At 41.2% G+C, this 17,390-nt stretch overlaps 2 protein-coding genes across 2 annotated transcripts in view; both read left to right on the plus strand.

Annotated features, from left to right (window-relative positions):
* LOC106087697 (juvenile hormone acid O-methyltransferase-like) overlaps positions 1 to 17,390 on the plus strand; it is a 228,752-nt gene that overhangs the window by 198,108 nt on the left and 13,254 nt on the right. The gene's annotated exons all lie outside the window — the stretch shown is intronic.
* Positions 508 to 9,259, plus strand: LOC106087705 (juvenile hormone acid O-methyltransferase). The gene is made up of 4 exons (XM_059365692.1): positions 508 to 618; positions 3,813 to 4,234; positions 4,306 to 4,592; positions 9,087 to 9,259. The coding sequence occupies exons 1-4, from the start codon at positions 508 to 510 to the stop codon at positions 9,257 to 9,259; spliced, it is 993 nt and encodes a 330-aa protein (XP_059221675.1).

Here is a 17,390-nt window from a genome sequence, read left to right on the forward strand (position 1 = left end):
ACGTGGAGCCCGTGCAAATCAAACCAAGGTCCTCTAACACTAGTCGTAAATTGGACTTGGCCTGTGATAAAATTGAAGATGAATAACAATCGCAAGGCGCAACAAAATGAATTTGAAGTTTTGGGCAACACCTAATTCAATGCCGATAAAAACTTGGCTAAACACGCCTTGAAATCGCAAATCGCCGATCTGAAAGCTCGAAACAAAGAATTGGAAGTTAGTTTGCAGCTAACCAAATATGCATCTCTCTCAGTCAATATTAAAAAAATGCGCTATAAATTCGAACGAGATGTACAGGCAAAGATAAGCAGCTTAGGAGATACGTAGCGGCTTAGGGAGCCTATTGAGAGATATGGAAGTCGAGTTGAATAAGGAGCGCAAACAGCGTACTGCTGCTGTCAGTCAAAGAGAAATTGAAAGCCACCATAGATACATTACGTGTAGTCAAAACCTTAAAGGACGAGCTTATGCAGCTCATCGAAAACTTTGCCTGCTCGGAAAGAGAAGATGGCCGCCAGTGCTAGTAAAGCCATTGTGATGATTGATGAGATAGGCAGTTTAAAAAACTGCATTGCCGCCATCGATGAAGAATCGATGGATGAACAATCGAATCCAGAAGTAATTTAAGATCATGGCCATAAAATTCAACTCCTGAATAAGAGTGCCAGTGCTCCGTTCGTGGGAGGTAAAATGTTAATGACGATAGCAAAAAAATGCAGATTTTGTGAAGACCATACAAAACCATCCTGAAATTAGTCCCGCCGGCAAGTTCTCAATTCGGAGGAATCCATACTGTGCCAAGTATGGTTTAAATCGGTCCATAACCTGATATGCCATATAAACCGATCTTGTATCTTGAGCCACTAGAGGGCGCAATTCTGATCCGATTTGGATGAATTTTAGCATGACGTATTTTGCTATGATTTTCAGTATGGGTCAAATGACTTCTTGAGCCACTAGAGGGCGCAATTCTCATGCGATTTGGCTGAATTTTAGCATGACGTATTTTGCTATGATTTTCAGTATGGGTCAAATTGGTGAATAACCTGATATAGCTGCCCTATAAACTGTTCTGGGATCCTGATTTCTTAAGCCTCTAGAGGGCGTTGCCAATATCCCATTCGGGATTGACATTTTGTACAACGGCTTCTCCCATGACCTTCAACATACGTGTCAAATATGGTCTAAATCGGTCAATAGCCTGATACAGCTCTCCTATAAACCGATCTCCTATTTGACTTCTTGAGCCCCCAAAAGACGCAATTCTTATTCATATGGTCTTCTTATTCTTATTCTACTATGGTCTCCAATGACTTCTACTATGGTCTCGAAATCGATTATGGTCCAAACCCTAACTTGATATAGCTCCAATAGGATAGCAATTATTTTTATACCCTCCACCATAAGATGGGGGGTATACTAATTTCGTCATTCTGTTTGTAACTACTCGAAATATTCGTCTGAGACCCCATAAAGTATATATATTCTTGATCGTCACGACATTTTATGTCGATCTGGCCATGTCCGTCCGTCCGTCCGTCCGTCTGTCTGTCGAAAGCACGCTAACTTTCGAAGGAGTAAAGCTAGCCGCTTGAAATTTTGCACAAATACTTCTTGTTAGTGTAGGTCGGTTGGTATTGTAAATGGGCCATATTGGTCCATGGTTTGATATAGCTGCCATATAAACCGATCTTGGGTCTTGACTTCTTGAGCCTCTAGAATGCGCATTTCTTATCCGGTTAAAATGAAATTTTGCACGACGTGTTTTGTAATGATATCCAACAACTGTGCCAAGTATGGTTCAAATCGGTCCATAACCTGATATAGCTGCCATATCAACCGATCTTGGGTCTTGACTTCTTGAGCCTCTATAGTGCGCAATTCTTATCCGATTGGAATGAAATTTTGCAGGACGTGTTTTGTTATGATATCCAACAACTTTGCTAAGTATGGTTCAAATCGGTCCATGTTTTGATATAGCTGCCATATAAACCGATCTTGGGCCTTGACTTCTTGAGCCTCTAGAGGGCGCAATTCTTATTCGATTTGATTGAATTTTTTCACGAAGTATTTTGTTATGATATCCATCAATTGTGTCAAGTATGGTTGAAATCGGTCCATAACCTGATATAGCTGTCTTATAAACCAATCTTGGGTCTTGACTTCTTGAGCCTCTAGAGTGCCCAATTCTTATCCGATTGGAATGAAATTTTGCACGACGTGTTTTGTTATGATATTCAACAACTGTGCCAAGTGTGGTTCAAATCGGTCTATAACCTGATATAGCTGCCATATAAACCGATCTGGGATCTTGATTTCTTGAGCCTCTAGAGGTCGCAATTATTATCCGATTTGCTTGCAATTTTGTACGACGGATTCTCTCATGACCATCAACATTCGTGTTTATAATGGTCTGAATCGGTCTATAGCCCGATACAGCTCCCATATAAATCGAGCTCTCTATTTTACCGCTTGAGCCCCCAAAGGGCGCAATTCTTATTCGAATTGGCTGACATTTTACACAGGTCTCCAACATATAATTTAATTGTGGTCCAAACCGGACCATATCTTGATATCGCTCTAATAGCAGAGCAAATCTTTTCTTATATCCTGTTTTGCCTAAGAAGAGATGCCGGGAAAAGAACTCGACAAATGCGATCCATGGTGGAGGGTATATAAGATTCGGCCCGGCCGAACTTAGCACGCTTTTACTTGTTTTTTTTTTTATCCAATTTCACTGAAATTTAAAACAGTGAGTAGTTTTAGGCCACCCGCCATCCTACCCAAATATGATAAAAATAGGACTGTATTTATATATAGCTGTCATATGGACCGATATGTCGATTAAGGGTCTGAAGCTCATAAAAGCTTTATTATTACCCGATTTTGTTGAAATTTAAAATACAATACCGATATGGCTTCCATATAAACCGATCTCCCTACACGTCTTCTACGGCCTCTAGAATCTAAAGTGTTGCCTTATTGGGCAGAAATTTGATATGTGCGTTTATGCCCTTCAACTGAGATCTTTTGTGAACATTTTTTGCAGTATCCTTGGTGGGCGATTCCCAAGATTCGGTTGGTCCGATCTTACCACTTCTTTACTTGTTTGTATTGCCCGATTTCGGCGGCTAAAAGACACCAGACATCAACCAACTTAGGGACGTGACATGGAAAACAATTAAGGATTTTGTAAGTAGCACCGATTTCCTAACTTAGATTTTCTTTTACAAGGTTACTTCTTAAGTATTAGCAGCGCACAGCAAGCCGATTACTGGCTTAGGTGTATGTCCATAGTGGCATGGGGCGGATAAGTATCTTTTTCAACCTAACCTAACCTACTTGTTGGTATATTTCTTAGCAATATCACAACGACCTAAAGCTAATTTATTGAAAATTGCTGTTTTAACAATGTTATAGGGAATTGAATTGAATTGCTGTAGTTTGCAGTTAATATCAGCTACTTAAGCATTTTCAAATCCAAATTGTCGTAAAAAGATCAAAGCATATTTGCACAAATTCCAGTCAAGCAAATTACGAATATTTCCTGCCTCTAAGGCAATTATTGGAAAACAATTTACAACTTTTCAATTCCGTGGATAGACAATTAATATCAAGCCTGAGCTTACACAGATAATCATTTGTTAAGCTCTGGCAAACAACAAATCCAACGAACCTACATTCCATACTAGGGTGGAGCAGCAGCACTAAATGACTTCTGCAGGTTTGGAATTAGTGGTGACCCCTTTAATTAGATTTATAGGGAAGCTTTAATTAATTTTGTTTTTAAAAACTTGAATAAATATATCAAGTGGGCCATGAATTTCTCGCTATTCATAGAAAAGTTTAGAGTGGTTTACATGAATCTACCGGCTTTATATCACAAATCTCATGCAGCTCCTAAAAGGGATGTGGGGCAGCTTATACAGGAGTACTCAAGCAAATGGAAGTGGCGTTTAGATGGAGCAGACTCGCTTATCGATGTGGGTAGTGGTCCTGGCGATGTTCTCATTGATTACATCTATCCTTTAATGCCGCCGAATTTTACAAAAATCATTGGCAGTGACATCTCAGCAGATATGGTAGACTATGCCCAAAGATTTTATCATTTTGTGGAAAAATGTGAATTTCTAACTCTGGATATAGGCTCGCCAAAGCCCTTGCCTCAAGGTTTGCAAGGTCAATTTGATCATGTGACTTCTATGTTATGTCTACATTGGGTTCAAAATCATAGGTAAGTGCGTTGGTAACGTGGAAACTAAAACCATAATCCCCACTCCATATTTTCCCTTAATTTTCCTCTAGATTGGCCTTGAATAATATGTTCAAACTCCTAAGACCCTCAGGTGGTGATTGTTTTCTTATATTCATGTCCAGCCATACAATTTTTGATGCTTACCTGCATATTAACAAAGATCCCAAATGGTCACCTTATATAACAACGGATGTTCAACGATTCGTCTCACCTTTGCATGGCTGTGATCAAACGAGAGATGTGTTCACTCAAATGATGGAGGACGAGGGATTTTGTGAAATTGAAGCAGATCTAAGACCGCGGTCGATTAATTATGGTACTGTGGAGAATTTTAAAGGTAGGTGGAAATTTCAACAAGTGAAAGCGTGATAAGTTGGGAATCCACCACCATGGATTATGCTAAAATATGGGAGCTATATCTGGTTATAGATCGATTTGGACCGTATTTGGCGCAGTTGTTGAGAGTCATAACAAAAAAATTGTACAAAAATTGCGGCTTGTAAGGACTCAAGCAGTCAAATCGGGAATTCGGTTTGTATGGGAGCTATATCAAGTTATAGACCGATTTGGACGGTACTTAGCATAGTTGTTGAAAGTCACAACAGAACACTATGTGGAAAATTTCAGCCAAATCGGAAAAAAATGCGGCTTCCAGGGGCTCAAGAAGTCAAATCGGGAGATCGGTTTATATGGGAGCTATATCTAAATCTGAACCGATATGGCCCATTTGGAATCCTCGACGACCTACATCAATATTTAGTATCTGTACAAAATTTCAAGCGGCTGTCTTAACGCGTTCGACCGCTATCGTGATTTCGACAGACGGATGGATGGACGGACGGACGGACATGGCTAGATTGAATCAGAATGCCGAGACGATCTAGAACATATATACCTTATGTGGTCCCAGATCAATATTTCGAGGTGATACAAACGGAATGACTAGATTAGTATACCCCCAGCCTATGGTAGTTTTACATCTACAGGATAGCTGACACGAAGTACGTTCCCAATTCAAACGACCATGTTTTTTTGGGCAAATATTGTTCATACCCTCTACCATAGGGTAGGGGTAAACTAATTTCATCATCATTGTTTTGTTACACATCACAGAATTCGTCCAAGACCCCATGAAGAATCTATATTCTATCCGCATGTCCCACAGTGGAAAATCGAAAAAACTTGTAAACAAGTAAAAGGGCGTTAAATTCGTCCGGGCCTAACTTTGGTACCCACCACCTCGGGTATATATGTAAACCACCTTTCGTCATAATCCGGTGAAAAATGCATTATTTATTCCCCCTTAGTAGCTTTATCGAAATATGGACCGATTTGGACCAAATTCGACACGGATATTGAGTGATCTAATAAGAACAAGTAATTGTTCAATTTTATAGAACAAAATATTGGTCTTTGTAGTAGCTACCTAGACCGATCTGAACCATATACGACACGGATGTCGAAAAGCCTACCACAACTCACTTCAATCTCAGCGAAATCCGACAATAAATAAGCCCTTTATGGACCCAAGACCTTAAATCGAGGTATCGGCCTACATGGCAGCTATATCCAAATCTGGACCGATCTGAGCCAAATTGCAGAAAGATGTCGAGGGGCCTAACAAAACTCACTGTGGGAAATTTCGGCGAAATCCGACAATAAATTCGCCTTTTATAGGCCTAGGACCATAAATCGAGATATCGGTCTATATGGCAGCTGTATTCAAATCTGAACCGATCTGGGCCATATTGCAGAAGTATGTCAAGGGGATTAACATAACTCACTGTCCCTAATTTCAGCAAAATCAGATAATAAATGTGGCTTTTATGGGCCTAAGCCCTAAATCGAGGGATCGGTCTATATGGCAGCTATATCCAAATCTGATCCGATCTGAGCCAAATTGACGAAGAATGTCAAAGGGCCTAACACAACTCACTGTCCCAAATTTCAGCAAAATCGGATAATAAATGTGGCTTTTATGGGCCTAAGACCTTAAATTGGGGGATCGGTCTATATGGCAGCTATATCCAAATCTGAACCGATCTGGTCCAAATTGACGTAGGATGTCGGAGGGCCTAACACAACTCACTATTCCAAATTTCAGCAAATTCGGATAATAAATGTGGCTTTAATGGGCCTAAGACCCTAAATCTGAGGATCGGTCTATATGGCAGCTATATCCAAATCTGGGCCGATCTGAGCCAAATTGACGAAGGATGTCGAAGGGCCTAACACAACTCACTGTCCCAAATTTCAGCAAAATAGGATAATAATGTGGCTTTAATGGGCCTAAGACCCTAAATCTGAGGATCGGTCTATATGGCAGCTATATCTAAATCTGAACCGATCTGGTCCAAATTGACGTAGGATGTCGGAGGGCCTAACACAACTCACTGTCCCAAATTTCAGCAAAATCGGATAATAATGTGGCTTTAATGGGCCTAAGACCCTAAATCTGAGGATCAGTCTATATGGCAGCTATATCCAAATCTGAACCGATCTGGTCCAAATTGACGTAGGATGTCGGAGGGCCTAACACAACTCACTGTCCCAAATTTTGAGAAAAATCGGATAATAAATGTGGCTTTAATGGTCCTAAGACCCTAAATCTGAGGATCGGTCTATATGGCAGGTATATCCAAATCTGAACCGATCTGGTTTAAATTGACGTAGAATGTCGGAGGGCCTAACACAACTCACTGTCCCAAATTTCAGCAAAATCGGATAATAATGTGGCTTTAATGGGCCTAAGACCCTAAATCTGAGGATCAGTCTATATGGCAGCTATATCCAAATCTGAACCGATCTGGTCCAAATTGACGTAGGATGTCGGAGGGCCTAACACAACTCACTGTCCCAAATTTCAACAAAATCGGATAATAATGTGGCTTTAATGGGCCTAAGACCCTAAATCTGAGGATCGGTCTGTATGGCAGCTATATCCAAACTGGGCCGATCTGAGCCAAATTGACGAAGAATGTCGAAGGGCCTAACACAACTCACTGACCCAAATTTTGAGCAAAATCGGATAATAAATGTGGCTTTAATGGGCCTAAGACCCTAAATCTGAGGATCGGTCTATATGGCAGGTATATCCAAATCTGAACCGATCTGGTCTAAATTGACGTAGAATGTCGGAGGGCCTAACACAACTCACTGTCCCAAATTTCAGCAAAATCGGATAATAATGTGGCTTTAATGGGCCTAAGACCCTAAATCTGAGGATCGGTCTATATGGCAGCTATATCCAAATCTGAACCGATCTGGTCCAAATTGACGTAGGATGTCGGAGGGCCTAACACAACTCGCTATTCCAAATTTCAGCAAATTCGGATAATAAATGTGGCTTTTATTGGCCTAAGACCCTAAATCAGCGGATCGGTCTATATGGGGGCTATATCAAGATATAGTCCGATATAGCCCATCTTCGAACTTAACCTGCTTATGGAGAAAAAAAAAGAATCTGTGCAAATCTTTCAACTGACAGACAGACAGATGGACATGGTAAGATCGGTTTAGATTTTCGGGTTGGAAACCCATCACTTGGTGGTGGGTATAAAAATCGTAGCTATTCTTGAGCGACTTTCATTTTTTCCGAACATAACTGCCTATTATGAGTTACAGAATATTTTTGCGGAGCAAAATAACAAAACGTCCGCTCCACTCCACGGTTCAAACAAGAGCCTGATATAACTCCCATATAAAATGGGGGCTTACAATTTCAAATCGTTCTTGATTTGAAATCGTGAGCCCTTGAAAGCCCTAAATTTCATCCTATTTGGCTGAACTTTAGGTCCATATCGGGTTTTAAACCGATATAGCTCCCATATAAGCCGCTCACCCGATCTGGCATTTTGAGCTCCTGGAAGCCGAAATTGTTATTTTCGTTATGACTTCCAATAACTGTGCCCAGAACGGTTCTAATCGGTCTATAAACCAATATAGCTCCCATATAAAGCGATCTCCTGATTTGACATTTTGAGCACCTTGAAACCGAAATTCTTGTTTTATTATGACTTCAAAAAACTTGCCAGGTATGGTTCAAATCGTTGTATATTCTTACATAGCTTCCATACAAACCGATTTCCCGGTTCGACATTTAAAGCCCCTGGAAGTTGCAATTGTTATCCGATTGGTCTGGAACTAAGAACGCAGTGTTTCATTATGACTTCCAACATAGCTCCCATATGAACCGGTCTTCCGATAAGTCTTCTAAGGCCCCTAGAATCTTCCATTTGTTTCTAAATCATTTCATTCATTCATTTGCGGAAGTTTTCAGCAGTTCTACTGGTGGTTCTACGGCAGGGTCAAGCGATGGAGGCCGGGAAAGGCACTCTTAGGGCTGTGGCGAGGGCCCCAATTTTCGACCGGCGATCGTTGGCTAGGCGGTACAAGAGGACGGAGTGGAAGACCTGGTACGGTACTTCTTACATGGGCGCTTGGGTTAACACCAGACTGGGCTTAACGGCCAGAGATTTTGTTGCGGGGAAGGCTGGGAACAGCACTCCCCAGCAAGGCAGTGGCGTGATGGGGATCGTTAAGGTTATCCGGCGAGGCAAACGAGGTTAGGTTACGTCAGTCGTCGGATCATAGTACGAAAGTACGGAAGATGTCTCGGGTTGTTACGGTGCAGTGACCACGGATGTACACTGTTCTGGGAAGAAAAAATAGGCGGTGATAGGACGTAGGCACCACATAACTACATTGCGGCTGGGGTGCACTCGGCGGGAAGTGGTGGGTTCCCAAGACTCAGATGGGCAGAACTAAGCATGTTTTTACTTGTCAATTTTCAATTTAATTCTCTTCGATCTCTTGATTTCCTTATTTACAGAAAATATCAAGTCCGTCTGTGGCCTAATAGATTTTATACCAAAATCCAAGCAAGATGAATTTATGGATGATTTTGTAGCCGCCAAAACGGGAGATCTTAGCGATTCGCAATCGAAATGTAGCATGAAATATGACCTACTGATTGCCTACGGAAGAAAGACGGTCACAATATGAGAAAGCAGGTCCCTTTAGAAATGAAAGAATGGATTTTTATATGCTGCTTTGTTATAGGAAGTTTTAGATTTAAGATTTTATATGTCAGGTAATAAAAACAAAAATCTATTTTAAAGAAAGTGAAATAATACTCCTTTGACAACCGGAATATGGTTGAATATAGGCAAATTAGACAGTTTTGATGTCAGCTATTTGGGCAATTCTACCCATTAATACTGGAAGTCATAATAAACTACTATGAAATCGGGAAATAAATGCTCGTTTTATGGGCCCAAGACCTTAAATCGGGAGATCGGTATATACGGCAACTATATCCAAATATAGGCCGATCTGAACCATATGTCGGAAAGCCTAACATAGATGTTTGTGCGAAATTTCTGCGAAAGCGGGAAATAAATGGGCCTTTTATGGACCCAAGATCTTAAACCGGGAGATCGCGGCAGCTATATGTAAATATAGGCCGATCTGAACCATATAGGACACGGATGTCGAAAAGCCTATCATAGGCCACTATTCCAGCGAAATCAGGCAAAAAACGCCCTCTAGAGGCTCAAAAATTTTAATTGGCAGATGGGTTTATATAATGGGAAGCTATATCATGTTAAAGCTCGACTTGAACCATACATGTCAGAGTTGTTGGAAGCTATGCCAGAAATCAGTTGCGAAATTGGTTCAGAAATGCAAACTCTAGAGGCTGTAACAACAGGTTTTCCCACGTGTGCTAGGGTATAACTGGTGGGGGGAAGGTCCGGCACAGAAAATTTATAATTGCAATGACTTGAGTAGAGAACACGGAGTTTGTTTCGGTTTTCACAATCTGTTTATTTGAGTGTAGGCTACCGAGAGATAAATATCTTAGGGAGAATACTTATCGCTGAGGCCTGGAACGGCATTTGAGAATACGGGCTAAAACGGGTAGTGGCTGTTGTTATAGGTGAAGACCTGGAACGGTACTCCAACCGCAGGGATGGATTGCACAATAGATGTAATGGATGGTCTATACGCAGCTGGAACTTGGCTAGGCAGTGGTTTTTGGCTACAGCAAAAATATCAGCATTTTTTGTCTGCTGAAAATGGGAAAGCAGACATTACTGCTGTTTCAGCAAATATTTCGGTCAGTTAAATCAGCAAACAAAATCTGCTGTTTTAAATACAAAAGTCTGCTGAAAAAAAATTATGCTACTTTTCATGGTTGCCTGTTGCTTGTTTTGATTACTTTAGGCATTTTTTTTTTTACATTTTGTTGGAGGAGATGATTTAATTTGTGGAATATTACTTGTGATCCATCCATTTGTATACATTTCGAATTGTGACTGAGTATACATTCGGTGGTGATTCAAAGCATCCACTGAGACACACATTTACATATGTATTCTATTTTTCATTCTAAGATCCCCTTCATAATTAAGCAGCAGTCATTTTCAGCAAACAGCAGACTTTTCAGCAGTAAGCCTGCTGCTCTGAAATTGCAGAATTACTGCTGTTATAGCAGAACGTTTGTTGAGCCGTACAAGAGGACGGAGTGGAAGACCTGGCACGGTACTTCTCACATGGGTAAATTGCAAATTTTGCCCATGAACATTCCACTAAGGAACAGGGGCAAACTTCTCACATATCAATGAGTGCAATCCGTTTCAAGTTTAAGCTCAATGATAAGGGGCCTCCTTTTTATAGCCGAGTCCGAACGGCGTGCCGCAGTGCGACACCTCTTTGGAGAGAAGTTTTACATGGCATAGTACCTCACAAATGTTGCCAGCATTAGGAGGGGAAAACCACCGCTGAAATTTTTTTCTGATAGTCTCGCCAGGATTCGAACCCAGGCGTTCAGCGTCATAGACGGACATGCTAACCTCTGCGCTACGGTGGCCACATGGGTGGTATTGTTAAAACCAGGCTGGCCTTAACCGCCAAAAATTAAGTTGCGGGGGAGGTCGGGAACAGCACTCTCAAACGAGGAGGTGGCTTGACGGGGTTTGTCAAGGGTTTTCCGGCGAGGCAGTCTAGGTAAGGTTACGTTAGTCGTTGAATCATAGTGCGAAAATACGGAAGATGTCTCGGGTTGTTAGGGGTGCAATGACCACGAAAGTACACTGTTCTGGGAAGGAAAAAATAGGCAGTGATACGATGGGAGACCACGTTTGTACACTCGGTCTGGGGGACACTCGGAGGGGGTTTCGCGAAGGTTTTACCATGCGGTGACCACGAAAGTACACTGGCTTGCGAAGATAAATCGGCGACAATACGGTGCTGCGTACTCGAAAGTGCGCTGTTGACATAGGCGACGAGGGTTATACGAAGCTCTACGGTGCTGTGACCACGAAAGTACACTGTTTACGATGGAACAATGGTATTAATCAGGTTCTACGTAGCTTAGCGGTGTAGTGAACACGAAAGTACACTGTTTGGCGTAGACACAATGACGAATGTACGGTGCAGTGATCTCGAAAGTACACTGTTGACGGGGTTCAAACGGCGAGGGGTTAACGAAAATTTTACGGTGCAGTGACCACGAAATTACACTGTTTACGATGGCACAATGGCATTAATCAGGTTCTACGTAGCTTATGTGGCGCAGTGGCGAAGACACAACGACGAATGTACGGTGCAGTGACCTCGAAAGTACCCTGTTGATGGCGTTCAAACGTCGAGAGTACCTCGTCGAGAGTACCTCGTCGAGAGACCTCGAAAGTACACTGCCGACGGCGTTCAAACGTCGAGAGGTTTAGGCAAATTTTACGGTGCAGTGACCTCAAAATAAAAATTTTTTTCGGGGTACGAACGTCGCGGGTTTACTAAGCTTTTACGATGCAGAGACCACGAAAGTACACTGTTTAACGAAGGCACAATGGCGGGAATATGGTTCAAATGGCGAGGGTTAATCAGTGAACACGAAAGTACAACTTTCAGGGTTCAAGCGGCGAGGGTTTTACACAAATTTTTTGGTGCAGTGATCTCGAAAGAACACTTTTTACGTGGTACAAACGGCGCGGGTTTACTAAGCTTTTACCGTGCAGAGACAATGAAAATACACTGTCTAGCGAAGGCACAACGGCGGGAATATGGTGTAGTGACCTCAAAAGTACACTGTTGACGGGGTTCAAATGGCGAGGGTTAATCAGTGAACACGAAAGTACACAGTGATCTCGAAAGCAAAATTTTTACGAGGTACAATCGGCGAGGGTTTACTAAACTTTTTACAGTGCAGAGACCACAAAAGTAAACTGTTTAACGAAGGCGCAACGGCGGGAATATGGTGCAGCGACTTCAAAAGTACACCGTTTACGGGGTTCAAATGGCGAGGGTGAACTAAGCTTTTGCGGTGTAGTGACCACGAAAGTTCACTGTTTAATCAGACGGCATTTGACGTTTATTATCACCGACTAGCAAACATAGTCACTTTTGTCTTTCCACTTTGTCTACGTCACTAAGCAATTTTCCTCTCTACTCACCTATAGTTTCTTGGCTTCCCGATGTCTGCCTTGACTCCGACGATTGACTTCTATCCCGCTTGCCTGTCCCACTTTTATAAAGGGTGATTTTTTTGAGGTTAGGATTTTCATGCATTAGTATTTGACAGATCACGTGGGATTTCAGACATGGTGTCAAAGAGAAAGATGCTCAGTATGCTTTGACATTTCATCATGAATAGACTTACTAACGAGCAACGCTTGCAAATCATTGAATTTTATTACCAAAATCAGTGTTCGGTTCGAAATGTGTTCATTCACCGTAACGTTGCGTCCAACAGCATCTTTGAAAAAATACGGTCCAATGATTCCACCAGCGTACAAACCACACCAAACAGTGCATTTTTCGGGATGCATGGGCAGTTCTTGAACGGCTTCTGGTTGCTCTTCACTCCAAATGCGGCAATTTTGCTTATTTACGTAGCCATTCAACCAGAAATGAGCCTCATCGCTGAACGGTGAATGAACACATTTCGAACCGAACACTGATTTTGGTAATAAAATTCAATGATTTGCAAGCGTTGCTCGTTAGTAAGTCTATTCATGATGAAATGTCAAAGCATACTGAGCATCTTTCTCTTTGACACCATGTCTGAAATCCCACGTGATCTGTCAAATACTAATGCATGAAAATCCTAACCTCAAAAAAATCACCCTTTATGTTCATACCCATCGAAGCATTTTTTCCAAACTCATCACGGCAGCGTTTTTTCGCTGTCGTTGTTGGCTACCTAGAACCGTCTGTGGAGTCATTGGGTCTGGCTGCTGTGTATATCACTACAACTGACTGTAATATTTGTTAGTGACCCTACGGTAACTTCGCAGCTATCAAAATTTTCTGATTTCCGCCCGACAATCGGATAAATCATCCGATGTCGGATACGATGTCTTACCGACACCATAACTAAAAACGAGAGAAGTGATTGTCATGTTGTCGGAACGAAAGGGCTGAGGAAAATCTGATATATTTACCGCCATATCGGACCGATGTCGGAGCAAAATTCCAGGGAAATTCGGATGGAAAATTTTATGTAGTACCGGATCGGGAACGAATTCGAGGACGATTTCGGACCAATTTCTTGACGAATATCTTACAACATGCGTACGATTTTGCCGACGAATCGGTTCGATATTGGACCAACGTCTTGACGAGTTTCTTACAACTGATCAAACAAAATAAAAATTTCAAAGTTAACGGCACCACACGCAATTCAAAACAAGTAAGAGCGTGCTAAGTTCGGCCGGGCCGATCAGGCTATGGAGCGATTTGTACCATACTTCGCAAAAATGTTAGAAGTGATACCAAAACACCACCTACAAAATTACAGCCAAATCGGATAGGAATTGCGTCTTCTAAAAGCTCAAGAAGTCAAGACCCAAGATCGGTTTATATAGCAGCTATATCAAGTTATGGACCGATTTGAACAATACTTTCCAAAAATGTTGGAAGTGATACCAAAACACCACCTGCAAAATTACAGCCAAATCGGATAAGAATTGCGCCTTTAGAGGCTCAAGATCCCAGATCGGTTTATATGGCGGCTATATCAGGGTATGGAGCGATTTGGACCATACTTCGCATAAATGTTGGAAATGTTACCAAAACACCACGTGCAAAATTACAGCCAAATCGGATAGGAATTGCGTCTTCTAAAAGCTCAAGAAGTCAAGACCCACGATCAGTTTATATAGCAGCTATATCAGGTTACGGACCGATTTGAACCATACTTCGCACAGTTTTTGGAAGAGATATCAAAACAGTATGTGCAAAATTTCAGTCAAATTGGATGAGAATGGCGCCCTCTAGAGGCTCAAGAACTCAAGATCCCAGATCGGTTTATATGGCAGCTATATCAGGGTATGGAGCGATTTGGATATCAAAACACTATGTGCAAAACTTCAGTCAAATCGGATAAGAATTCCGCCTTCTTAAAGCTCAAGAAGTCAAAACCCAAGATCGGTTTATATGGCAGCTATATCAGGTTATGGACCGATTTGGACCATACTTAGCACAGTTGTTGTGAGTGATACCAAAACACCAAGCATGCAAAATTTCGCCTAAATCGGATAATAATTGCGACCTTTAGTGGCTCAAGAAATCAAGACCCAAGATCGGTTTATATGACAGCTATATCAAAACATGGACCTATATGGCCCATTTACAATCCCAACCGACCTACACGAATAAGAAGTATTTGTGCAAAATTTCAAGCGGCTAGCTTTACTCCTTCGAAAGTTAGCGTGCTTTCGACAGACAGACGGACGGACATGGCTAGATCGACTTAAAATGACATGACGATCGAGAATATATGTACTTTATAGGGTCTTAGACGCATATTTCGAGGTGTTACAAACAGAATGACGAAATTAGTATACCCTCATCCTATGGTGGAGGGTATAATATACCAAACAAAACATTCCACCGACACGGCTTACAGAATACGGAGTTGTCAAGTATTGTCGTATGTTTCCTCCGGCTATGTGCAGACATGTCGGACCTCAGACAAAGTCGGATCAGATTGTTAGCTTGGTATGTTTATAAATCGGTTTTAACCAACGACTGGAAAATACACTTAGAGAAAAAGTTAGTGGTTGCCATAACAAAATACACTGTGAGAAATAATTCAGTTGCAGTTAAAGAAATACGCTGTGAAAACAATTCATCGTCGAAATCATAACGTACACTGTGAAAAATAATTCATATTGAAATAGGAAAAGAGGCAACCATAACAAAATACACTGTGAGAAATAATTCATTTGCAGTTCGAGAAATACACTGTGAAAACAATTCGTCGTCGAAATCATAACGTACACTGTGGAAAATAATTCATATTGAAATAAGAAAAGAGGCCACCATAGCGCAGAGGTTAGCATGTCCGCCTATGACGCTTAACGCCTGGGTTCGAATCCTGGTGAGACCATCGGAAAAAATTTTCAGCGGTGGTTTTCCCCTCCTAATTCCCCTAAGTTTATCAATAAAATTAATTTTCCGGTATAAACTTAAGCTAAGAACAATATTTAATTATTTAGCTCAATACACTCCTGATGTGCACTTCTTTTTCCTATTGTTCTAAATTTAAGTATGGCATTTTTGTGCAACGAAAATAGTCAACACCTGTTAAAACATATTGTTAGGTGGAGTCTATCAAACGAAATGTTTGCAAATGCTACGTTGGGGGGTTGTTACCAAGTGAATAGTTAAAAAGATTTCGTGTCGATGAATGGACACCTACACTGTAGACACAAACCAATTTTTATGAAACCAACAAACCAATGAGAAATCTGAAGAACATATATTGGGTTGCCCAAAAAGTAATTGCGGATTTTTCATATAGTCGGCGTTGACAAATTTTCTCACAGCTTGTGACTCTGTAATTGCATTCTTTCTTCTGTCAGCTATCAGCTGTTACTTTTAGCTTGCTTTAGAAAAAAAGTGTGAAAAAAGTATATTTGATTAAAGTTCATTCTAAGTTTTATTAAAAATGCATTTACATTCTTTTAAAAAATCCGCAATTACTTTTTGGGCAACCCATAGAATTTTCGGACTTCATTCTGACTCCTGTACATCTCAATTCGCTCGCACTCACGTCTTTCCATTTCCTTTTTCTTTCTGCGGAATAGACGTTTCTCCTCTCTCCTCTTCTCCCGATACCTCTCCTTGCAGGGTTGCTCTGCATATGCCGCATTCTTGGCTTCAGTAGCATCTCCACACTTTTGGTCGTACCATGGGTTTTTTGGAGGAGTCTTCCGGTACCCAAGTACGGATTTCGCGGCATTTTTCATGGAGTGGGCAATAGTTTTCCACTGCGCCATTATATCATCGGAACAAGGAGTGCTTTCATGAAGTAGTTGGGTCAGTCGAGTGGAGTATGCCGCTGCCATCTGTTGCGGCTTTGTGAATATTTTTATGTTGAAATCTGGTGCTACTAACTACCATGTTTTTTTTTTTGGCCCGGCGAAATCTATCAGCCTCAATCCATTACTGGACGTTATCTCGTGGAGGCTAAACTTTCCGACTGTTGGACCAAAAATGGGTTATGACTTCTAACTGCTGTGTAAAGTATGACCTAAATCGGTCAAGAATCCGCTATAGCTCCCATATAAACCGAACTCGTGATTTGACTTCTTGAGACCTGGAAGCCGCAATTTTTGTCTTGACTTAGCTAAAATTTGGCATATAGTGTTCTGTTACAATCCTCTCTCAATAACTTCCATGTACGGTCCAATTCGGTCTATAAGCAGATATAGCCCCTATATATTAGCAGAATCCATGGTAGTGGTTTCGCAAGATTCGGCCCAACTGAACTTAGCACGCTTTTACTTGTTTTTTATTTTAACGATACTGAGTTCAATAATTGTCATTAATTTAAAACTTTTTAGAACATTATTTTCTATTGTCAAATATATAAATATTTATGAGATGTTTCTTGGTACATGGTACATGACATAGACTTACTTACTTACTTCAAGACCTTGCGTAGGTGAGCACACAACTCATCACAATAAATCAACTTGAAATCTTAAAAATTTCTCACTCTCTTTTATTTCCCACTCACTTGTTCATAACATCTCTCTGCTTGAGATATTACTGAAGTTCCTTGCCGGCCACAACCGCAACTGCAACCAGTTAGAGTCCACTTCCCCTCAAGACATCGGTATAAGGC

The sequence above is a fragment of the Stomoxys calcitrans genome, chromosome 3 (assembly GCF_963082655.1).
Source record: "Stomoxys calcitrans chromosome 3, idStoCalc2.1, whole genome shotgun sequence".
Lineage (NCBI taxonomy): Eukaryota > Metazoa > Arthropoda > Insecta > Diptera > Muscidae > Stomoxys > Stomoxys calcitrans.